Below are 23,280 nucleotides of genomic sequence, written 5' to 3'. Positions count from 1 at the left end.
TTGTTAGGATTTGATGTTGTGGCTTTCAATCAACAGGTATTCTTAGCAATAAATATGCTAAACATGGGATTAAGCACATACAAACGCTCACATACAAACATTTGTCAATGTGAGAAAATCTCTGTTCTTCCTGAAGGCACCATCTTCGTCCAATCCTATTATTGATTGATGCTTTTGTGCGGCAACTTTGCAGTAAATTATTTGAGAAATGTCTAGCAAAACAACCACGCTTTGTATTTTGCACAAGAGATGGTCCTATATGCACAGCACACTGTTGACTTGTATACATGTTGCAATGTTGGGTTTTCAATGCTGTGAAGACTGTGAAGTCAAATTCTGCTGAGTTTCTTTTCTGTTGTGTGGAAAACAACTCATGCTTCTCTGTTGATTCAACCAATTGGATGAACCCACAAATAAACCTCGGTACTTTAGATTTTTGTTTATGAAGATCTGGCATCATGGAGCTCCATGGTGTTCACATCTGACAGCTGTGATGAGCTGTTGTGAGTGGGGAAAAAGAAGCAGTCTCTTACTCATTGCTTGTTTTTCTCTGTTCATTGATTCTTCAGCATATCACTCCATCCCTCTTTCAGTTGCAGTTCAAACGACCCCTAACACACACACACACACACACACACACACTATTCACACTAACAAGCTTCTCCCTATCGTGTGTAGGCAACGCGGTGAGATAGGAACGGGACCGCCTCATGTGTCGGGCCTCCTCTGTGTTCTGGTCCCCACCGACCCCCACCCTCCCAGCGTCAGTGGGATGTCCCAGGTGTGTCTCCTCTTGGCCTTGCTTATGCTCTGCAGCTGCAAAAAGGTACGTCTCACGGCGTCTCTCTCTCTCTCGCTCTCTCTCTCTTTTGCACACACCCACACACAGAATGAGCCGTGTCTTTGACAGTTGCAGCTGTTACTGAAACTCAACATGAGGCTTCCTCCTGCAGGTCTCCTCGACTAACTCCCTGGAGCTCGTGAAGGAGCATTGGAGCAGCTACAAGAACCAGTGCCTGGACTACCACAATGCCACGCCCCCCGCCACAGGTGAGCCCCTCTCCCCCGCAGCTGGAGCGTGTGTCTTAAAGAGATGCATAAGAGAAATAAGCCTCACTTCCTGTAAGCCGAGAGCACACATTTCACAGATCTGCTCTCCACTGCAGGGCTGGTGTGTAATAGGACCTTTGACCTGTACGCCTGCTGGCCTGATGGACTCCCAGGAACCACTGTCAATGTCTCCTGCCCATGGTTCCTGCCATGGTACCGTAAAGGTATCAGTGCTCAGATAAGATCAGATAAACTTGATATTTCCAAGGGAAATTGTGGAAATACATGTGCAAATACATCGAGTGCATTAGAGTAAAATCAGTGATTTGACGGGCTGTGTGCAAAATCTCCCCTTTTCAAATTAGAGCTCCTCTTCAACACACACCTTAACATAACTGCAGAGAAAGAGCTCTTCAAAGTGCCCTTTAATTAAAGTCATTCAGAGGAGTGAATTGAAAAAAAGCTTTGCAATGACAACACATCTCACCATACTGTTCGTCCTTGTCCTTCAGTGGGATGAAAGAAAGCAGTAATGTGTTGGCTGAATGCTTCACTGAATAGTTTCAATAGTTAGTTATAGTACAATAGTTTCAGAGAGTGAATGAAGCATGAGTCGTGTGAAGGCCACATAGTCAGCTATTACTCTCCAGGGCAGCGAACGTGGAGCTTTCTGAGACAGTTTTGCTTTTGTCTCAGATAGATAATAATACATTTATTTTATAATAGCGTTAACTCATAGCAGCTCTTGCTATGTCGAATCAGTTATTTGTTGATGTTCAGGATTCCTGCAGGTGGTTTGGAGGCAGTGAAAGTGAGCTCGTCTCTGCTATCTGTTGTGGACTAGCAGCCTGGCAGGGGCTCCACTCTGTTCTCCTTTTCGTTTTGTATCATCGTTGAATATCTTTTGATTTGTCAGACAAAATAAAACATTTGAAGATGTCCCCATGAGATCTGGGAAGCTGTGATGGACATCTTTCAACAAAATGCTGAAGCAATTAATAAAGACAATAATCTGCAGATTAAGTTAGAGCAGCACTGTAGCAATACACTCCATAGATGGTGACTTACTGCCTTATTCAGGTTAACAGTTTGGTTAAAATTTGTGAAAACAAATTATCATTGTCTCTGTTAACTGGCGACTGGACATTTAACTTTGGCCTAATGACATCTCAGAAGTAACATTGTGGGGTTGACTGAGAACTCGTATTTAGTCTTTGTGTGGTCAGTTATAATGACAGAGAAAAATGAAACAAAACATTATTTGTTGACAAAAAAATACCCGAGAAATAAACGTATTCGCTTTCTTGCTCAGTTAGCTTCATATTTGCCATAGATCTGAGAGTGGCATCAATCTATTAATTAAGCTCTCTGCAAGAAAGTGAATAAGCATATTTCACTTTCATTCAAAGTCTGCTTCCAAGCTTTTTATGTAGCTTTAGTGAAAGACACTAATCTGTCGAAGGTGAAGAATGAACCTCAATGATCATCAAGATAATGTCACTAAATATTTATTGTCCTACAAACAAATGATTGTGTGGGGATGAAGCGACTTCTGAACAGTGGGGGGTGCACATGCCGTCCTAATGTAAAATCTCGTAATGTGAGTCTCTGTGTGAACAGTTCAGCAGGGTCTGGTCTACAGATTCTGCAATGAAGAGGGTCAATGGGCGCAAAAGAACACCAGCGAATGTGAGGACGACCCTGGGGAGGTGTGTGTACACAGTACAGCGTGTGTGTGTGTGTGTGTGTGTGTGGGCCAAGCCTGCCTTATGAGGTAACAGTTATAATGTGTGACGCTACTTGGACTTGCAGATGGTTAGACGATATTGTGACTATGAATATCTTGACACTTTAACTTGACTTGATATGAAATTCCTCAGCGTGTGGAAACTCTGCCATCTGTTCAAATTCTCTTCAGGGCCCTTTTTTTTTTACATATTTTGTGCCAAATCTAAATTGTAGTGTGTGTGTGTGTGTGTGTGTGTGTGTGTGTGTGTGTGCGTGTGTGTGTGTGTGTATGACAGCAATGCATGGAAGCATCTGACTCTGTCTCTCCTGTTGGTTCTGCAGCAGCAGTATGGCCGCATCCTCAGTCAGTTACGGATCATGTATACAGTGGGCTACTCACTCTCCCTGGGAGCTCTGCTACTGGCCTTGGGAATCCTCATCACCTTCAGGTACCACGTGTAGGAGGAGTAATCAGAGGAGTGAGCAGGAAATAGGTAGGAATGAAAAGAAAAAAAGGAAAGGAATGAATCAATAAAGGGGGTGAAGGACAATGAGAAAAAGGAAAGAGAACAAAGGAAAGAAGAAAAGGTTGAAAGGAGAAACAATGGGAATAAAGAGGATGACAGATGGACAGAATACAAGAGGAACAACGCGATGAATGAAATAAGTAATGTAAGTTATTACAAGTAAGGAAGACAGGAGGGAAGTATAAAAAAGGTTAAGGAATTTTTAGACTCATGGAAATAAATGGAGGGGGAATAAAGATGGAAAAAAGAAAAGAAAGGATGAATAGGAGGGAGCAAGGAAGGCAGGAATAAAGAAAGGAAGACGAAAAGAAGGGGGTGAGAGAGAATTAAGAACAGACAGAACAAAGGAAGAGAAGAAGACGCAATGAATGAAAAGTGAAGGATGGAACCAAGGTAGGATTCAAAGTAAGGAAAGAAGAGGGGAATGGAAAAAAACAAGGAAGGAAGGAGAGCATCAAGAGGAACAAATGTAAAGAACAAAAGATGAGAGCAGATAATAAAGGATTGGGTAATTGTCCTCATGTTCCTGTCAATACAACAAATCAAAGTCAAAAGCCGTCACACACACACTGTCCCCCATGTGCACCAGGAAGCTCCACTGTATGAGGAACAACATCCACATGAACCTGTTTGCCTCCTTCATCTTGAAAGCCGTGTCCATCCTGGTCAAAGACGCCCTGCTGTCCCTCACACTGGAACCCAGGAGCAGCAATGACACCCGGACACAAGCCTGGGTCAACATACCGGTGAGACCAAACACACCGCGTCAGCCTCATCTCTGAGTTGTGTTCGTGTGCAGCTATTCAGCATCAGACAAATACATCACGCTACTTCCTGTACTATTTGTGGAACATACATCGTAAATGCAAAATAGTGCTTGTAACTTCTAATAGTGCCGATTAGGAGAAGGAGCTAAGGACTTCAGTCCACATGAAGTATAAGCAAGAGGCAGCTAAACGGTTCCTGTAAATGTGATTTGCTTCTTTTGTGCTGAGGCGCTTTTGTGTGAGCACAACAGTTCATGTGAAAGACAGTCCTTGTCCTCTGAACTGCTGCCGTAAGCCTAGAGTTGAGCATTGTGTTGTGCTGCAGTCACATTTTCGACTTTTGTACTATCGGAGAAGATGTTACCTTGGCTTATTGTTTGCATCCACACCACCCCCGTCCTGTGCCGTGTGTCAGGCTGTCACGTGGTGCCGCGGTGCCATGGTGATGATGCAGTACAGCGTGATGGCCAACAACTATTGGCTGCTGGTGGAGGGCATCTACCTGCACAGCCTGCTCGTCATCACTGTGTTCAGCGAGAGGAAGTACTTCTACATTTATCTGGCCATTGGCTGGGGTAAGGTCACTCTGACACAGTGACGAATAATACAGAAGCTGTGTTTCTGCTCTTTTTCCGATTGACAAATATTGGTCAGTTTTGCGAGAAGAGTAAACAGGATTTTGACCCAAAAGCAGAGAGTTCAGATAGATCAGTCGTAGCAAACGGACTCAATCAAACAGTCTTCAGCAACAGGAAGTCAGTCATTTACCAGAATGGTTAACAGGTATGTAAATAGACTAATAAAAGAGCAGTTGAGTCAGGTAGCCCCTTGCTAAGCCCCCATATATCTAAAACATGATCATAGCAGACTGAAAGTGAACAGGTACATCTAAAAAAGTAAGTAGTTCCTTACCTCCTACTCATTTTCATAATATATTATTTAAAAAATCCTCAGGGCGCAAAATAAAAAAAGCGACCGTGTGCCTCGGGGCAGCTTTGGTTTGTCATTTCACACCTGTTTTATTTAAAACTAAATTCTCTAATTATCTCTGAATAAATAAAGACTTTATGATGTTCATAATACGTTTTCAGCTTGCTATTCTGAGATGATAATTTCATTAAATCGTTATCTTGAGAATTCAAGATAATTTCCGTGATTATGAAAGTCCTCCCCGAGCTGTATAACTGTCTCGCCACATTATGAACTGGATTGTCCAATTGATGTTGTCTTTGCAGCCCGACAGAGCAGATAATGTCCGAGGAAGAGACCAGGTGCATGAACACAGGGAGACATTTTAATATTTAGAGACCTTTTCAGTCTTCATCTTGTCAGAGAAGAATAGAAATATGTGTCTTGAGATAATGGGATTTTAAACTCATCATCATATCAGCCTGATAACTGGTTAGAAGAATAAATAAAGAGCAAACTGTAATTTGTTATACACATCAGTTGTGTGCTTTACACTGGTGAAAGTAGGACGTCTCCATCTCTTTCACTCTCACAACGTGTTTCTCTGTTTCACATTCTGTCGTTCTCAGGCGCACCGCTCTTATTCGTGTTGCCGTGGATCACGATGAAATATCTGTATGAGAACGAGGAGTAAGTTGCTTTTCGTAATATCTTTTCGTAATAGTGTTGCCACATCAAAAAAAAGGCAGTTTAGATGTAACAGATCGTGTAACTGTGAGTTGTGAGAGTTTATGCTATAATGTATGAATATACGATGACCCTTTGGAGACAGTGAAAAGATCAGAAATACAATGATAACAACAATAGGTTACACTTTTAAATGTGTGTGTGTGTGCGTGTGTGTGTGTGTGTGTGTGTGTGTGTAGGTGCTGGGAGAGGAATATCAACATGGGATACTGGTGGATCATCCGCTCTCCGATAGTGTTTGCTTATCTGGTAAAACTGTCTTTATCTGTTTGTCTGGTATTCTCATATTCTCTGTCTGGCAGTTGAACAATGTGATGAAGGAACGTCAAGTCTAGAGTGTGTTGGCATGTGATGGAAATACTGATCCACACACACACGCACACACACTGCAGCTGACATTGTGTTTGTGTGTGTGTGTGTGTGTGTGCTTCTTTGAAAGTATGTCGATCATGCAGTAGTTGGAAGGAGAGTTGAAGTAAAAATTGCTTCGCATCCATTTCTTTACACCAGTAACACAATAATCTCTCCTCACTGAGTACTTTAGATTTTGAAGTGTAGCTACTAACTATATTTCATGGAGTAATAGTCATGGCATGACTCTTTGTCAGGCTCTGCAGTGCACTCTGCAATAATATAACTTTATGATTAAATTCACTGATTCATTTAGGAATAAAGCAAGAAAGAGTGATTGGGAGTAGACACTCCTATTGGATGATGAACATATGTCGCTGGACTATTATTATTGTAATATCGCCTAACACACACACACGCCCTCACACACAAAAATAAGTTGTGTGTTTCCTGCCTCTAGTTCCCATTGGGACAAACGAGATTATGGATGGACACACTTAGTGCACAGTAACAGTAGCAACCTTTGTGACCTCATGCAGAAGCGTACGTGTGCTCACACACACACGCTGACATATTCAGAAACCCGTGTGTTTCCTGTGCAAGTCACACAGCTTGTGCTCCGTGGAAAAATTCTCTTTATCGCAATCTCTGAAATAGTTGCCATACGGTTGTGTAACGTTATATGTCATCCTCCAGCAATCCCAAACACCACCCTGCGGTTCAACTATTGTTCACACACACACACACACACACACACACACACACACACACATTCACACAAACACATCTGTCAGGACAACATACACATGTTACCAAATTTGGAGCGCTTTAACTTGAGTGCCGTAGTAATTAATGTTCTCTGTCATTGAAGAGGGTCTGCACTAGCTCACAGTGTGTGTGTGTGTGTGTGTGTGTGTGTGTGTGTGTGTGTGTGTGTAAGACAGTGCAAATCCTTCAGAGCACACACAGGAGACATTTCCAGGCGTCTCTGTCTCTCTTTCACACATTTTGTCATCCAAACATCTACAGAACATATTTGTTTGCATCGTTTAACTTTCCCTGTCTTCTTATTTCAGATTAACTTCTTCATATTCATACGAATTATCAAAATCCTGATGTCTAAACTCAAAGCTCATCAGATGAGGTACACTGACTACAAGTTCAGGTGAGTCTTACCTGCATATTGAATCTTGACTGTTACCTGATGGTGCTGGTGAAGGAGCAGTGGCTAACCTCTCTGGTTTCTTGTAATAGATTAGCAAAGTCCACTCTGACTCTTATTCCTTTGCTCGGGATTCACGCCATCCTCTTCACCTTCGTCATCGACGAGTCCGTCCCTAAAGGCTCCATGCTGCGCCTCATTCGCCTCTTCTGTGACCTGCTGTTCAACTCCTTCCAGGTCAGAGCTTCACTTCACGTAAAACTGAACTCTGACTCATTCACACACACATCTTCAGACCAGATCAGAACATTAGAACATTTTTTTATCTTTTCTGAGCCATACAAGATAATTTATCAGCCTTTTGTTGTTTCTTTAATTGCATTCTATTTGATTAATCATGCATATATATTTAAAACATAACAATGATGCATTCAAATACTGACCAAGCATCGATATTGGACCGTATCCAACTTTCTCAATGGTAAGCGGACACCTTTTAATACAGAATGAGTAATACATGGATTTGGAGCAAACCACAAATATACAAATGGCTGAATAGTATTAATATATAAAGGCGTCATGTGGGGCTTTGTCTTGCAAACAAACAAAGTTCTGTTTACATCCAGTGTAACTCACCAAATGCATTGTGTGTGTATCATGGAGATTTAACAAATATGCTGTTTTCCATCCGCATAAAACATCTGCAGAGCACAATTAGAAACCTATGTGTTACCACCCTTGTTTATTTGCTAGCAGTCTTCTTCCGTGCCTTTGTTGGCGCAGTGCTGCATCACTGCCACGAGTAGATCGAGTACTTGTAGACCTAAATTAGCAGACCGTTTATCTTCACAGTGGGCAGCAATATGGCTCTTTCATGTGTTTTCAATTCTTCACTTTTTGGATAACAATGGAGTTCTATGACAAAAAGGCAAAAGTGATATCAGGGTATTTGTTGATCATAGCTGTGCCCGGCTAAAACATGAGTTTATTTTCAGGTATCTGACATGACTGAACTGTCATAGCTCCTTCTTCTGTTTCAGGGCCTGCTGGTTGCCATTCTTTACTGCTTCGTCAACAAAGAGGTGAGACGGATGTGCTTTCATGTAAAGCACATCCTTAATTTAATCTCTGCTCTTGCTGCAGTTCCTTCCTTTCCCTTTTGTAGAGACGATAAATTAGACATGATTCATCATCAGTGTTTCTGTCTCCAGCCTTGATCGGCCCTCTTATACCTCTGAAAGCTCCACCTTTGTTCAAGCTCCACTTTATTCTTTTGTCTACGAAGTGGGACAGACGCATCATCGTCCATCTATAATCTGCAAACTTTTAAATGTTTGGCAAGAGACGAGTCCATCTAATGAAGTGCTCAGTGTCTTATTTAATCCTCATCACAAATCTTTGCGTGTCTGTCCTCTCTGTTGTCTCTCTCTCTCTGCGGTCCCATCGTCCCTCAGGTGCAGTCAGAGATACTGAAAAAGTGGAAGCGGTGGAAGCTGGGTAAGGACATCGATGAGGAGTACCGTCACACCCACAGCCACACGCCGCACCTCAAGAGCGGCAGCATCGGCACCGGCAATCCACCCTATCTCCATGAAGACAACGCCAGCGACCCTGGTGGTGACTCGCCTCGCCTCAATGAAGCGGACAGAGAACCCTCGTGCTCCGCCGCACCTGAGGAGAACCGCACACTAGTCGTCTGCTACAGCAACGGGGCGGGGAAAGGCGGGCCCGCCAACAGCAAGCACACCCTGCAGTTGTCTTTCCTGCCACACCGAGGCGCCGGCAGTCATGTGAGCGCTGCCACAGAGGACGTGTGTCTGGAGGAGAGGGTGCAGTGTGGCACATACCCCCTGGAAGGAGAGGAGACTAATGTCTGAGGACGACCTGCTCTGAGGCCCGAAAACTCTCCCTGATTGTGCTTATCGGTGTTTCAGATCAGTGTTCGTCATGTGCCCACAAGACAGCCTGAGCGGGAAGAGAACGAGGAAGTAACCCACGCAGATCAGGATCTTTGAACCTGCCCAGCTGCAAATTAATATTTATTGATTTGGGGACGTTAATTGAAAAAGCACTTTTTGACTTGAGACATTAGGAATGCTAAAAAAAAAAAGAAACTCTAGTGGTGTCCAGGGTGATTACGTGAGTGTGTGTGTGTGTGTGTGTGTTTGTGGAGGACTGCTATTTCGACACCAACCCTGCTCACACCTTTCCATATGTAGCCTCCCGCTGTTGTCGTTGTGAGTCACACTGGTGTTGTCTGTCTGTTTGCAGCAATGGATGCTTTTTACTCCTAAAAGGAAACTCTCAAAAGTCTCAAATTCATTTTATTTTAATTTTTGCACACATGAAACTGAAGGTGGACTTGAGCATGCGTGACTCATGTCTTGTTCATCAGGATTGAAGGCGGAACTGAGAGACCACTGACTCACACGGTTCGTGCTGAGGTAGAGAGGATGGAATCCTCTTCAGAGAGACTGTGATGTGTAAGTTATTCTGGTTTTAAATGGACAAAGCCAAACAGGAAATAATAATATACCATGATTCTACATCAAATCCACTATTTCATGCACATTCCTTCCCTCCCTTTTTATCTATAATTCCCTTCTTTCGACAGCTTCTCCTGACTGAATGTATGTGAACAATGGATAAATATTGGTGAAACAATATTTAAGTGTATATATGTAAATAGGAATATGCCAACAGCACTTGCTTTTATCCAGCGAGGACACTTTAATTTAATTCTTGATTTCTCTTCCTTGACACGCATTTAGTAAATTGGATGAAAAACAATTTGGCAATCGTGATATTTGGTGTTTCATATGAACTCAAGTACCTCCAGGTTACCAATCTTCAATCTGCTCCAATCATGTCCACACAGCCTCACGCTGTTTCAGTCATACAGCATTCTGGAGGAAAACACAGAACAAGAAGAAGTCCTTTGATGTGCCAGAAAGGTTTTTAGTTTCATGATATATTGAGTGAACATGTTTTGTTGAAAAGAGCACCATATTAACAACAGAGGAGCCAGCTGATTATTGATTTTTGTTTTTCTTCTAACGGATCGGATCAGGCCTCATATTTCATGACTCTGAAAGCAAAATGTGCCACACAGAACCACTTTTATAATCTTGGATTAAGAAAATTGGCAAACTAAAACAAGGATTGGTGTTTTAAAACATGATTCAGTTCAGAAACGGGCCGGATTTAACTGTCGGTATAGTTTTACAAATATGACTGATTTCAGTCGCCGGAGAACGAACTAGGATTTCCACAAAGGTATTAATGATGAACTTCTTGATCAAAGATTGTAAACAAATATTCAGTTTGGTGTGCAAGAGAGAGCACTGTACTCTGTAAATATTGCTAAAGCTATTATAACGACAAGGACGGGGGTGGAGGGATGTGTATACTGTGTTTTTGCTTGCAGTCCAGGTGACTCAAAAATTAGAATAAACTTGACAAATTATCTTGAGAAAAGACTCAAAACATGATTGTACCTGTGCTTGTGTTTAAAGTGTTGCAATTTTCAGAATGGGTCCAAAGCAAACAATGTCACGAGAGTTTTACATAAAAGCTATAAATGTTTGCATCTCATACGTCTCCTTGGGTCCATTTAAACAAAGTGTCAGCATATTGTGTCCATTCAACATATGAGAGAGAGACATTAGTGTCATTCCTCCACAGTCATGCAGTGCGTCTACAGGCTGTGAGCTGACCGGCTTTTGAGCAAAAACAGTAAGTCGAGTAAGTAAACTCTGGAAAAACATGCTTCAAATTTGGCTGAAAAATTAGACAAATGAATTAATCTGTGTGTGCAGTTATCTCACATCACGGTCGACCGCAAAGCCCATCAGTGGACTTACTATCAATCGACACACATGTTTCCATTGGACACGACTGCAACATGAAATTATAACGACTCCTCTGTGTGTTGTTGGAGGATAATAAGTTCCCAGCCCATGAATTATGCATGTCCCCGATAACGTGCGTGTACGTGTGTTCTTGTGTGTGATTGATCTGGAAATCTCTCTGAAACACCTCCCTCTCTCCTCATGCTCGTATTTACATATAACAGAGTACATTAACCAATGGAGGCGGCTCTCTGCGCGGCAGGATAAAGCCAGCAGGAAATATTAGTCAAGGACGGCTCACAATGTCTCTCAGGGGAATCGCCGGACTTATTTATATGTAAAGACAGAATGAGTTCAGTATGCATTGGAGAAGTTTGAATTAAAGGGCTTGGACAGGTCTTTTACTTCTCTTATGTGGATGTATTGCACATGTTTATTCCGAGAATAACCATTGCCATTTAGAAATAAAGAAGATATTGATTTATTTAATGATGTAGTTGCTTGTTTGACTGCATTCAGTCTCTCCCTTGCTCGGACCTCACCCACCTTCAAACTCAGCCTTCATTTTGATCTCACGTTTGTGACAGCATTTTGCTCGGTTGTGACGCTATTGCAGTGACAATATTAACAGCTGGCAAAGCTCTCAAAACCTCTTCTGTAGTTGTTACTGTTACGTGTCTCCAGGACCACAGGATGCCATGATGACTCACTCACACAGTCTCTAAGAAAAGTGGAGTTATATTTTTAGAACTGTACGTTAGACACCTATGGTGGAGTATGATGAAGGGTAGGGGAGGATTCAAGGGCTTACAGTATAATTAGTCTGCATGGCATTCAGTATAATGCATGTTGTGTTACACACCTTCAAGAGCAAATGTCAAACATGTGGTCTTTGAGGTGATTTTGTGTTTTTACCTTAAATCCATACAAACAACTGTATTTTTACCTTTGTTGTGTGCTGCTCCTTTGACGTCAGCGTTGTGAGACCAGGCTCCATTGAGAAGCAACAGTTTGTTGTCGTGCATACACTCTCGAGAAAATGTAGAAGCCAAGGATTTTTTAAGGGCACAGAAGTTGTGTATTGATTCTTACCGAAGCAATTCAATTTAAATGACTGAATCGCAGCACAAATGAATCACCTTGAGTGAAAATCTATTTCATATTAGTGTTTGATTACTTTACTCTGAAAGATTAGTGGACACGAATGAAGAAATATATCTGCAAACAGCCTCACTGCTTTTTTTCATTTCATACCCTTATGTGTGCGGGCCCGTCATGATCACCAAGAAGCTCACCAAAATGCATATTGCTTACTGATTCCTAATGAGCAACCAGAGGCTCATTTCCTAAAACACAGACAAAAAAAAAGGACTCAAAATTATGAAACCTAAGCCAAGATATTACACAAACAGGTCGTTATAGTTGATTTTCTGTCCGTCTGCCCAGGAAACATCTATTTTAAGGACTGTCATATTATTTGAACTCCTGGGACCAGCGAATGCTCCGGATTGGTCGTGATGCTCCAAGTCTGCAGGGAGGATTGTGGAAAACACATTAGGTAATCGGAGGGTCACTGAAAACATATTACAGTGGTCAAAAATCCTCCACACATCCTGTAAAACTGCTCCTCATGATACCTCTGCTAAAACCATCTGAGGAGTAGATTCTGCTAATTGGGAAAACATATTACAGCGATATTGTGATGCGTATTCCAGCACAGACCCACAGCTAAACCGATGTTGATTTAATTTTTACCACAAAAGATTTAGCTACTGAATGAGTGCAGTCTGCTTTTTCTGAATTCTGGTCCATTTGAGTTCTTTAGAGTCCATCCGGGACGAGCTTTCTCTCAGTTTCTGTTCAGAGACTTCTAGGAGCTCTAGCAGATCCACATTACTGAGTGCCGTCTTCAAAGCAAAGGCCACCATAATTACTGGATGAATGATTAATAAAGGTATTATTTAATATTGAATGATTAAATATTTAAAGGCTCAATCCAACTTTTCCCTGACCTTTAGTGACTTGGATTTGGTTAGAAATCTCCAGTTTCATCATCACCTGTGTGTGTGTGGGTGTGTGGGTGTGTGTATATTGCAATGTCAGTGTCAGTGTGAACTCTGTCTTATCTCTTTCTGTGGCTGTAAATCCCGACTTCCTGTGAGTTGTAACTGGATAGGAAGTCGTATGCACGTGCCACACGAAGCCAGGAGATGTTATTTTTGGGATTAGGACAACAACACCTCAGAACAATGACAAAGGAGCAGCACGGTGTAGGCATCAGTCAGCCGTGACAGGTCTATTGTGAAAAGTACTTCAGTCCAACAACAGGCAAAGACTGGGTGAGGTTTAACAGACCAATAGAAGTGAAGTAAGAGGAAAAAACATTGTTCACGTCTGTGTGAATAGTATGTGAGCGTCTGTGTTTGTGCGGCTGCGGTTTTGATACTGCAAAAAAATCAGATCATGAGCACAATGCAATTTGGTCTGCGATACGAATCAAATGTTTTTATTTCCCACTGCAGCACTTCAGCTATAGCAGCCCTTCCCTTCATGCATAGAGGTACATACACACAACATTTTCAGAGATTAGATGTGTTTCTTCAAAACACCAACAATGAACTGAAGAATGTCAGCCTCCATCCTGCACATTTTAACTATACTATAGTGTTTTTATAACTTAATTTAATAAATTGAGTTTGTTGACGGTTAGTCAACTCATCTTTCACAAGACTGAACATCGAGACTGTGAGTCAACAGTCCTGCCGGCATAACAGCTGTTTGAAGCCGTTGGCACAGTGGTGGTTTGAGGTAAAGTGGTGGCTGTGGGTGTTAGTGTTAGCCTGTAACCATCAGGCTCCTACTGTCTACATGTCAAAGTGTCCATGATTGCTCATAAATAAAAGGGTTTAAATGCGGATTTCAACATGCTCACAATGGTGACGCTGATATGTCGATGTTGTGTAATGTTTAGCTTGTTCACCACATTAATTCCGCGTGTTAGCATGCTAACATTTGCTAAATAGCACAAAACACAAACTCTGAAGATTGGTTTCCCTGTTTGCCACAACTAAAGAAACTCACATTCTGTTGAAACAAGAGACTATAGCTTGGTTTAATGGTGCAGCCTTCTTGTAATCCTTATTTATGCTAAAACATACAAATGAAATTGAGTTGTTACAGTATTTCTGTGCCCCAGAAGCCTTTGAGAGACGAAGAGGGACAGATCTGCTTTCATCCGCCGTCCGAGTGCTACGTGAAGTAGTTTGAACCGTGGACCCAGAGTTGCAGTTGTCTGTTCTTTTGTAACACTTGGACTGTGTTTTGGTTGCTCTGGCTGAACTTTTCCCATCATCTGTGTTCTCCTGCGTCTGGAGATCCCTGAAGAGCCATCACGCGCATGTACCTCGACGACACTGGTCCTGCAGGCCGAGCGACTGATACAGAGTGCAGATGCCTGACGTCTCATTAAGTCCTTTTTATATGTAACAGCAATAGAAACAGACAGAGATAGATGGGGATTTCTTCCACACTTGGCTCAGACTTACATAACTGCTAATGACTTGTCAGCTGCTGCACCTCTTGCCAGTAAAATGATTTCTCCTTGACCCTGAGTCAGACTAACTATAGACTCTGTATCTTGAACACCCTTGTCTCTTTAGATGAGCTGCACTTCTTTCTTTATCTCGCACACATGTCCTCTGAATTACAATTAGTAAGAGAGAAGAGATTGGGAGAAGAAGGGGAGAGTATGCTTGAGAAAACAAATTAATTACATACAATGAAACTACTTACTGCTGACAGGAAGCACAAATTACTTAGCAACAAAAGTAATGACATCATTATACTACTCACTGCCAGGGGTGGAAATTCCAAATCACACTCGCTGTCGTTACCGTAATTAAGTCGTTTTCTGTGTACTAAAAATCTGTTTGCTTAAGTAGCCTACTGTTTATCACTACTGTTTCAGTATTGTACTTCGTTAATTATATTTTTATTATTTGTTACATGTTTGAAGTAAATAAATACATACATAATGAAACGAAAGGATTGACACTGTCTATTCATATTCATCAACAGGATTCCCATTAGTTTATAACTGCATGAAAATAATCATTGAACCTGTGCAACATAAGCATATTGTTTGTTTTCATGGACGGCTGAATGGTGCGTGACTTATGTTACCGCCGCAAGGAATTATGGTTAAAAAATAATGTTGCGTCTATCTTAATTAATGACTGATTTAATGAACCAAGTGACACGCTCACGATGATCGCGAGTTACATTACAAGTACTTGCATTTGTCTTTTCCTAACAAATGCAATTACATGACAGCAGATTTATTTTTAGCAGCTTTATTTCGAACTCATAGAAAACCCCTGAAAGATAATGTAACACTGGCTCCCTCGACAAAAAAGGTTTTTTAAAATTGGATTATTGCAGGAATTAAGCTCTGTGGCAAACACTAGGTTTTTTTAAGCAAGATAATCTTCACAAATTAACAACATTTTCATGATTTTTGAAGAGCGAAAGCAATTGGAAGTAAAAAGCTAACGTTGGGCGATCAAAAAACTACACCTTGGTCACATGAGTGCGAGTATGAACAGAATGAGGCTGCGACAGCAGACCGGTCTGTTGATCGTTCTGTAGTTCATTTAGCCACTTGTTAGCCAATGCCTTTTTTAAGACACGTCAAAGCTTCAATACTCACGTGTGTAAGACTTGAAATTCTCGTATTTACTGACAAGAAGAAAACCTTAAAATCTCTTAAGCTTGTGTTAAACACAGACCTTATTTCAGGCATGTAACCAAAAACCCATCGACTTGGAGACGAGGGAGCCGGAAGTGCAAACACGCTAACTCATTTCCTGGTTTCAGGAATCAGTCCTGCAGCATTCTATGATTAACGAAATAAGAAAAGACGCATTGAGGCACCTTTCCTCAGCAGTTAATGAATTCAACCAGCTCTTTATCATGATTGTCATTTGGATACTTTTGGGTCATTTCAATCTATAAAGAACCTTGGTAAGAAAAAAAGACTTTTCAACCGCAGTACGTATGTTTCCTAAATGTAGTTTTGGCAGTTTTGGAGCTCGGAGGGCTGATTATTGACCTCCTTTGGAGGAAGCTAGCTGCCTCCCATAGACAAATCTATTGCCGCCTCCCATAGACTGTATATAAGAAGTGGACAGAGTCTCTGTGAAGTCACTCATTGGTTTGTAGACTACGGTTTTGAAGCCTAGAGTTTGGCCTTTTGGCCGTTGGCATCTTGGTTTTTTGCAACCAGACGTGACATGTAAGGGTGGAGCTAAATACAACCAAAGGCTGAACAAAACATTTTTTGGGAACCAAAAATGTTGCAATTAACTATCATGAACTGAAAACACAGTGTGAAAGGGTTAAAGCTGTAAGACGAAAACACGGTCAACTCCCAGACCAGACAACGCTGCGGTAGCAACCTGTCAATCACAAGGTAGCCCCGCCCTAAAGCATACCCTGCTTTATGGTCTATTTTACTATATATGGGACCATAATTTAATAAATGAACATCATGCTGTTGAAGAAGACTTGAAACTAGCTATTGAGACCATACACTTATGTTTACAAGGTTTACTGAGGTAATACCTTGCTCTACTCATTACTGAGAAAAATATCCACATCACTTTTATGTATCACTGAGTAACAGATTACTGCCCAACAAAAAATATCATAAACTATATGTTGCATGAGTCTTTAACCAAAATTCCCTTTAAAAAGCCTAAATCTTGCAGCCCAAATTCTATTCTGGTCTGAACAGTACAACAATCAACTTGCAGAGTCTTGACACGTCCATGAGGCAATCGCAATCAGAGTTACCACATGTCGTCTTCTATTTTGGTCAAAGTTGTGTTTTTATTGAGTAGTTATCCACTGATTTTACACATCAAAACCTGTTTTCTAGGTATGCGATGCACTGCTCAGCCTGTGAAAACTGGTTTATAATGTCCTCTGGAGGAGCTTTGTCAAGTCGAAGTAAAAAACCCAGAGGATAAAATCAGGGTCATCTCTTGGTATAGAGAGTACAGAAAGCCTAATTTCAGCCGACAGTTTTAAGGATGTTTAGAGAAGGTCTAAGCAAGAGATGCTATAGTGCTGCTCTATTCTAAGTGTAGTATCCAGGGGTTTTGGACCTAAACACAGGATATAGTCAGGATCCTGAATTGATTTTTGAGTTCTTCTCTGGAGTAGTTTTTTTTAATAGTGCGTACTCCTCATCTCTGCTCAGATGCCGTGAATGTGGGACAAAAACTAGCTTGCCTATATCACGTGATTCAAACTGTCAAAACAGCAACCTCTCAGCTGAGATCAGACCTCATCTGATTACGTTTAAATTAAACTAGATGTACTGTATTGGCAGTCATCCGGTCCCTTGAGGACCTCTGCTATGTTAAAGCACTGCTCTTATCTGCCCTCTCATGCTGCGGCCTGTATAAACAGTAGCACATTTTAGGAGCAATGTGTCCAAAGACTCTGCAGTGTTTGTTCTAGGTTTCATTAATGACAAACCGTTTTGGTCAGTTAGCGGTCACCCACCCCCTTAATAATCCCATTAGGGTGTGTGTGTGTGTGTGTGTGTGAGTGTGTGTGTGTGTGTGTGTGTGTGTGTGTTGAGGGTCAGGGATAAGCTAAGACATGCAGTGTTCAGAGGTCAGTTTAGTGAATGTAAGCACTGAAACTCTGCACAAGTCTAGTAAACTGCGTGTCTGTATGTATCTGAGCGTGTTCGTGTGGTGGAGCTCATCATCATAGCACGTTCCTCTACATGTGGATAGAGGAAACAGCCTGCCATATTTTAAAATGCAAAGCCATATTTGGCACGGATGGGTTCTGAATTTCAAAGAGTTGCAGGATGAGATGAGATTCCCACAGGGACCATTCGCAGGCGTCAAAGCCGCCTGGCCCTCTGACCTTACCCAGTTCTATTATAGACAGCGAAGAGACAGCAGAGACCAAAAAAAGTACTTGGATTCTGTTGGCGGAGACAATGTGTAAAATGAAAGAAGAGGTACTGCATATGCATGCAAGTATTGCCCTTTAGCTTCCTGGTTGCATGGCAAGTGCTGTTGAATGGCTCACTTCCAGATAGGCCCACTGTTTAAAAAAGAAAAAAAAACAAGCAACCTATCATTATCCTGACTATAATTCTGATCATTATCCTTTTGCTGTGAAACCCTGTGTTGCATAATGTCGATAAATTATCTTTGAATTATTGAGTGTTCTATATCTCTGTTTTTAGCTACCATCATCATCTCCCACAGGCCCTAAACCGTCACAGTTTAAACTTTGAGTCCGTGAGCTATTCGAGGGTCTGCAGCTGGTTCAGACATGTCTGTAACAACGATAGACTGTATAAGACATGGACGTAGTCTCCCTGACGTCCCCCATAGGTTTCCGAAGAGCCGTCGTGAGGCTAAAAGTGGGTGGCAAAGCTAGCTGTTTCCCTGTGTTTCCAGTCTCCATGGTAAGTTAGGCCAATCAGCTGCTCGCTTCACATTTACAGATGTGAGAGTGGTTTCATCTGTAGATGACAAGCACTTAAATGCATTTGCACACCTGCAGAAAATACTAACACTACTCTGAGGTGGATGAGAAAGCATGAATAATGAAACACTTGCACTCAAGTACAAGTATTGCACATTTCATTCAAAATCACTTGAAATTGTGAAGTATCTGAGATAGAAACTGTGTTTTCAAGTATGCATCGTGAACATGCGTCTTCATTGTGTATGCTGTGTAATTAGGAGTGGGAGACCTGCTGTATGTGTGTGTGTGGGAGGAATAATTACGAGGCTCATCATCATGTGTAAACACTGATTAATAACAGTCACTGTAATCTGTAATCTCTGAGTAAGTGTGCACGTGACTGCAGTGTGCACACCTCTAAAATAATCTTAGTGTTGCTCTTCAGTGTCCCCAAGGCTCTTCCACATTTTGCTGCCAGTGCAGCATTTAGTGCCTTCAGCCAGTGACCAAAACTTATTATTCTTTATGACATTTTCATTCAGTGTATGAGGCTCCAAGGTCAGTTATGTTCCAAGATGCATACAAAGAGAACAGGCGTCTGTGGAGGATTTAGACTACCAATAAGCCAAATCAACATTAATTAATTAAGGAGATAAACAGTGTGCATAAATTAGTTTTATAACCCTCAGCTGCTGCGGCATTGACGCCATCCCTCCTCCCCGTCCCTTCATCCTCTCTCTGTTTCCCTTGCTGCTGTCGCTTTTCTCCTCGTTCTCCACTTACTCACTCCTCGGTTACTCAGTCAGTACCAATAATTTCTGTCTCTATTAACTCCTTTAATTTCTCAGTGTCCGAGAGGAACTGCTGACGCATGAGGTTTAAAGCCAAAGTTATACTTTTCCTTACTCCGCGACGGTACGAGTGGCAGATATTTCACCATCAGTGGCTGGACGTGTCAGCTCTGTGTGGACGTCCATGTACTTGTTTTGAGACTACGCTACAAGTGGTCGCGTAGAGATCGACTGAAATCATGTTCATTACATGAAAAGCAGGACTTGATTAGTATTGCACCAAATAACATTTTGACTTGACGGCCAGATGAGAAGTCAGAGGATCAAAGTAATCCTGATGGGATGTGAATGTCTGTAATTTGATATCTGACAACACAAACTGCAGTGAACATGTAATTACTCTTCTTGTTGAAGTGTTGAAATGTGTTGACTAAAGCGGCTCAGTTTAAGTGTGTTACTTGGCATTGTGGTGTCTTTTGTTATTTTCTCTGCTTTTTCCTCCGCTGTGACTGACTTAGAGGTAACACCTTGAAACATGTTGTTATCAGAGCAGTGTCCCAGGGCTCAATGTTGAGACCAGCTCCATTATTCAACATGTCGTTTTATGTTTCTCAGCAGCCGCACTGACAAGTTGGAGCTGATATTCATTTGAGGTGAAACTGCATCCTTTGCTGTCTATCCTGCTGTTGTTGTTTTTTTAATCTTGAGTTGTGAATAATTAAAAAAGAGAAGTCCTAGAATGACGTGAATCATGAAACACCTTCCAGAATGTGTGTGTGAATCAAACTAACTGCTCTCACTTTGGGGGAAGAAAAGGTAGGAAAAAGAAAAGGTGACAAAATATAATATTAACAGATTATGATACACTTGACAGTCCCAATTTAGGGGCCTGCTGTTTTTGCTTCCATGCATTTATTTGTAACATTTTCTAACCAAATAATGCAAAATCGATTCTTATCCGAAGCTGATGACTCGTGACCGCAGTATTTCTTAAAGAAAAAGACATTTTGGGAAAGGAGCGTGTCAAGACAATGTAATATCAATGTTCTCATCTGACTATCAGCAAGAAAGAGATGAAGTTCATTTCCCCAAAGTGACAAACTACCTTTTCAGTGCTTAAAAATAACTCCAGTTATCATTTGGTGAACACTGAAAGAGGGTTCATCAACTTACTGTAATATTCTCTCAATTACGTTGTTACCTTCCCTTTAGGGTCATCATCTTCTTCTGTCTTCATACTTCCTCTCTGTCCATTCATTGTCTGTTCATGGAAGGGTTAAAAAAATACAAAGATTCCAACAAAACATTTTTTTAAACCGATATGTAAGGTATTAAATCAAACCCTTTACCCTTTTAAAACGACGACATATTTAAAAAATACACTTTTGAAGGCTGTTGCTGATCTGACTTTGGCGTTTCTGTGAGTCACAAGGTTTAATGCTGCAGGCTATGACCACCCACTGAATAATAAATGTGTATAAATAATAGAGAAACGCTGTTTGTTCTCAAGTCTTTGGACATTTGATATCTGCGTGAATGGGTTTCTTATCTGACCATGTTTGTGTGCATGTGTGGCTAACTGTTGTTCCTCCCATTATCGTGATCGTTTGCACACTTCTTCACGTTGACTAAAGTCACATGTTTTTCTCAGTGATTAGCCTCGGGTTGATCTGAAAGCCTGTAGTCTTGGAGAAAGATTGAAAAAGAGAGAATGAAGGGTGAACACAAGAGAGGCAGTGGTGACATCTGTGTACATATAAACTGCTCCCGACATTTATTTCATGATATAATCAATTCCAGTTGCTTTGGGCTTGTTTATTATTTGGATGCTAATTTAGTTGTTTCTGTCTGCCTCATGGCGGTAATTATAATAATGGGCTAATATAAGTGATATTGGCTGTGGGTTACACATTTGCATATAGTGAGAATTCCACTTATGACTCTGTAGTCTTTTCTTTTTCGTTTTTCTTTGATTAACTCCGTAGCAACAGACATGAGAAGCATTTTATCTCAAAGCCTGCAGCGCAGAGAAACGCGGCAGATTGCGTCATTTGTCTGTGAAGGAGAGAGAGAGGCTCTTGCTCGTGAGATGTGAGCGTTGCCAGATATCTCAGAGAAGCAGTCAGCCAGGAGGGAAATGACTTCAATGATATCGGTAAACAACATACAATGGCGTTGAACCAAGCACGTTACAAAACGACTTAAACAGTAATTATCTTTGATAATGCCACACATTTAAGAGTGTCGTCCCACAGCTCAAAACACTTCCAGCATATAAAACAGTTCATTGATAAAGAAAACAAATGAAGGTAATAATGGCTGAGTGGTTTGTTTTATTGTCCTGTAAGCTGTGAGATTGATTCTTTGAGGGTTTCCACACGTTTCTCTTATAGGTGCTCCACTTTACTCTCATAATCCAATGGCACAAGGATTTATTTTTGAGGATGAAGGAATCATAGCAGAGAGAACTGAAAGAAAACCCAGTGAAGTGATTGGAGCTGTTTCCAACACAGTAATATCAATATATTCAAAATGGAAAATTAGATTAAAAGGCAAGATTTGGTTAACTAGAGGCTACAGTTTTCACCATCACATTTCATAAGTAAATCAGCCTGAGAGGATTTTTTTTTATAGGTGAATCTTAATAATTATTAAATCATCCACAGGGCAAGTTGAAGACATGGTACTGAAATATATAGTATAAGAGGCCAAAAAAAAGCCTCACTTGTTATATGTTTGGAGACATTTGTTCTTCAAAATATTGTATAGTTATATTTTATGCATTCAAGATTTAAAAAGTAGTTCACTCAGGTTTAGGATTTCCCTTTACTGAGGCATGTGACTATTGGTGCTTGCATAAAATGAACACTTAAAATAGATTATTTTGGGTTGTTTTTTGAAGAGTGAGCGACAGTACAGTAGGCTACAGATACCAGAGACAGGAAGCAGTGTGTGAGATCCGCTGAATAACAGAAGATATCTATCGCCCCCGTATGGACATCAGGTGTTACTACAGAAATCATGGCTGGATTAAGCCTGCTATAGGGCCCCTGCTGATCGCCACACCAACAACCACATACAGGCCCAATCCTGCCACTACAGCCTCCCCCTGCCCACTTCCGCTCCATTTGCACATTTGAGTGTCTCATCAACCTTATTTCCAGCCACAGAAGCTGTTTGAGGTACAGCTCTGATAAACCCACTGTGCACCACCCGCCCCAGCACCGACAGCAGACAGGCAACGTGGGTGAACATAGTGGAGCATTTAACAGCTTAAGATTTGTGCAAACCAAAACAGAACTAAAAGAAAAATAATTATTCCACTTACATTTGACGAGTGGCCAGAAACCCGATTCCAAATGAATGATAATGTTGCTCCGTGCTTGCTGGATGTGTTAATTGTAGCGTTATTGCTGGTAGCAAATTTATTAAATAATAATTAAATAATGTCATGAAATGGCGCGATTATAAATCATTAAATTATGATTTATAAAGCCATCGATTAGAGGGTACTCAATTTACGCCATAACACACCATTAGTTTATCTATCAGAATTAGCCCGTAATAACCCAAACCCATGTTTCCTTAGAGGATAATTATATATACGAAATGCCCTTTTAAAGGCAGACCCAGCTTACCTGACAATAAAGATTCAGCCATCATACACCTCAACCACCTGAAAACGGGACAAAAGGTCTAAGGAGCTGTATGTCAAATTAATGGAAGAGGTAATCGAAAGAGGAGACGCAGAGCAGATCGTAGACGGTGGGCGTGAAGGTGAGAAATGGTACATTCCCCATCACGGTGTTTATCATGCCAGAAAGCCGGATAAACTTTGCGTAGTGTTCGATTGCTCTGCGATGGTACAAAGGAACCAGCTTGAATGACCACCTCCTC

At 41.3% G+C, this 23,280-nt stretch overlaps 1 protein-coding gene across 1 annotated transcript in view; it reads left to right on the top strand.

Moving 5' to 3' along the window:
- gcgrb (glucagon receptor b) overlaps window positions 1-11,280 on the top strand; it is a 35,440-nt gene extending 24,160 nt beyond the window's left edge. The window contains exons 2-14 of the mRNA XM_031864862.1: window positions 679-826; window positions 954-1,050; window positions 1,167-1,274; window positions 2,671-2,759; window positions 3,121-3,227; window positions 3,895-4,051; window positions 4,488-4,647; window positions 5,611-5,671; window positions 5,908-5,977; window positions 7,156-7,244; window positions 7,334-7,478; window positions 8,282-8,323; window positions 8,696-11,280. Of these exons, the coding sequence (XP_031720722.1) occupies window positions 773-826; window positions 954-1,050; window positions 1,167-1,274; window positions 2,671-2,759; window positions 3,121-3,227; window positions 3,895-4,051; window positions 4,488-4,647; window positions 5,611-5,671; window positions 5,908-5,977; window positions 7,156-7,244; window positions 7,334-7,478; window positions 8,282-8,323; window positions 8,696-9,118 (1,602 nt within the window). The 5' untranslated portion in view covers window positions 679-772 and the 3' untranslated portion in view covers window positions 9,119-11,280. The remainder of the gene's footprint in view (window positions 1-678; window positions 827-953; window positions 1,051-1,166; window positions 1,275-2,670; window positions 2,760-3,120; window positions 3,228-3,894; window positions 4,052-4,487; window positions 4,648-5,610; window positions 5,672-5,907; window positions 5,978-7,155; window positions 7,245-7,333; window positions 7,479-8,281; window positions 8,324-8,695) is intronic.
- The last annotated feature ends 12,000 nt before the right edge of the window (window positions 11,281-23,280 follow it).

This window comes from Anarrhichthys ocellatus, unplaced genomic scaffold, assembly GCF_004355925.1.
Source record: "Anarrhichthys ocellatus isolate YVR2014 unplaced genomic scaffold, GSC_Weel_1.0 scaffold31, whole genome shotgun sequence".
Taxonomy (NCBI): domain Eukaryota; kingdom Metazoa; phylum Chordata; class Actinopteri; order Perciformes; family Anarhichadidae; genus Anarrhichthys; species Anarrhichthys ocellatus.
This window is presented reverse-complemented; position numbering and strand designations above follow the sequence as displayed.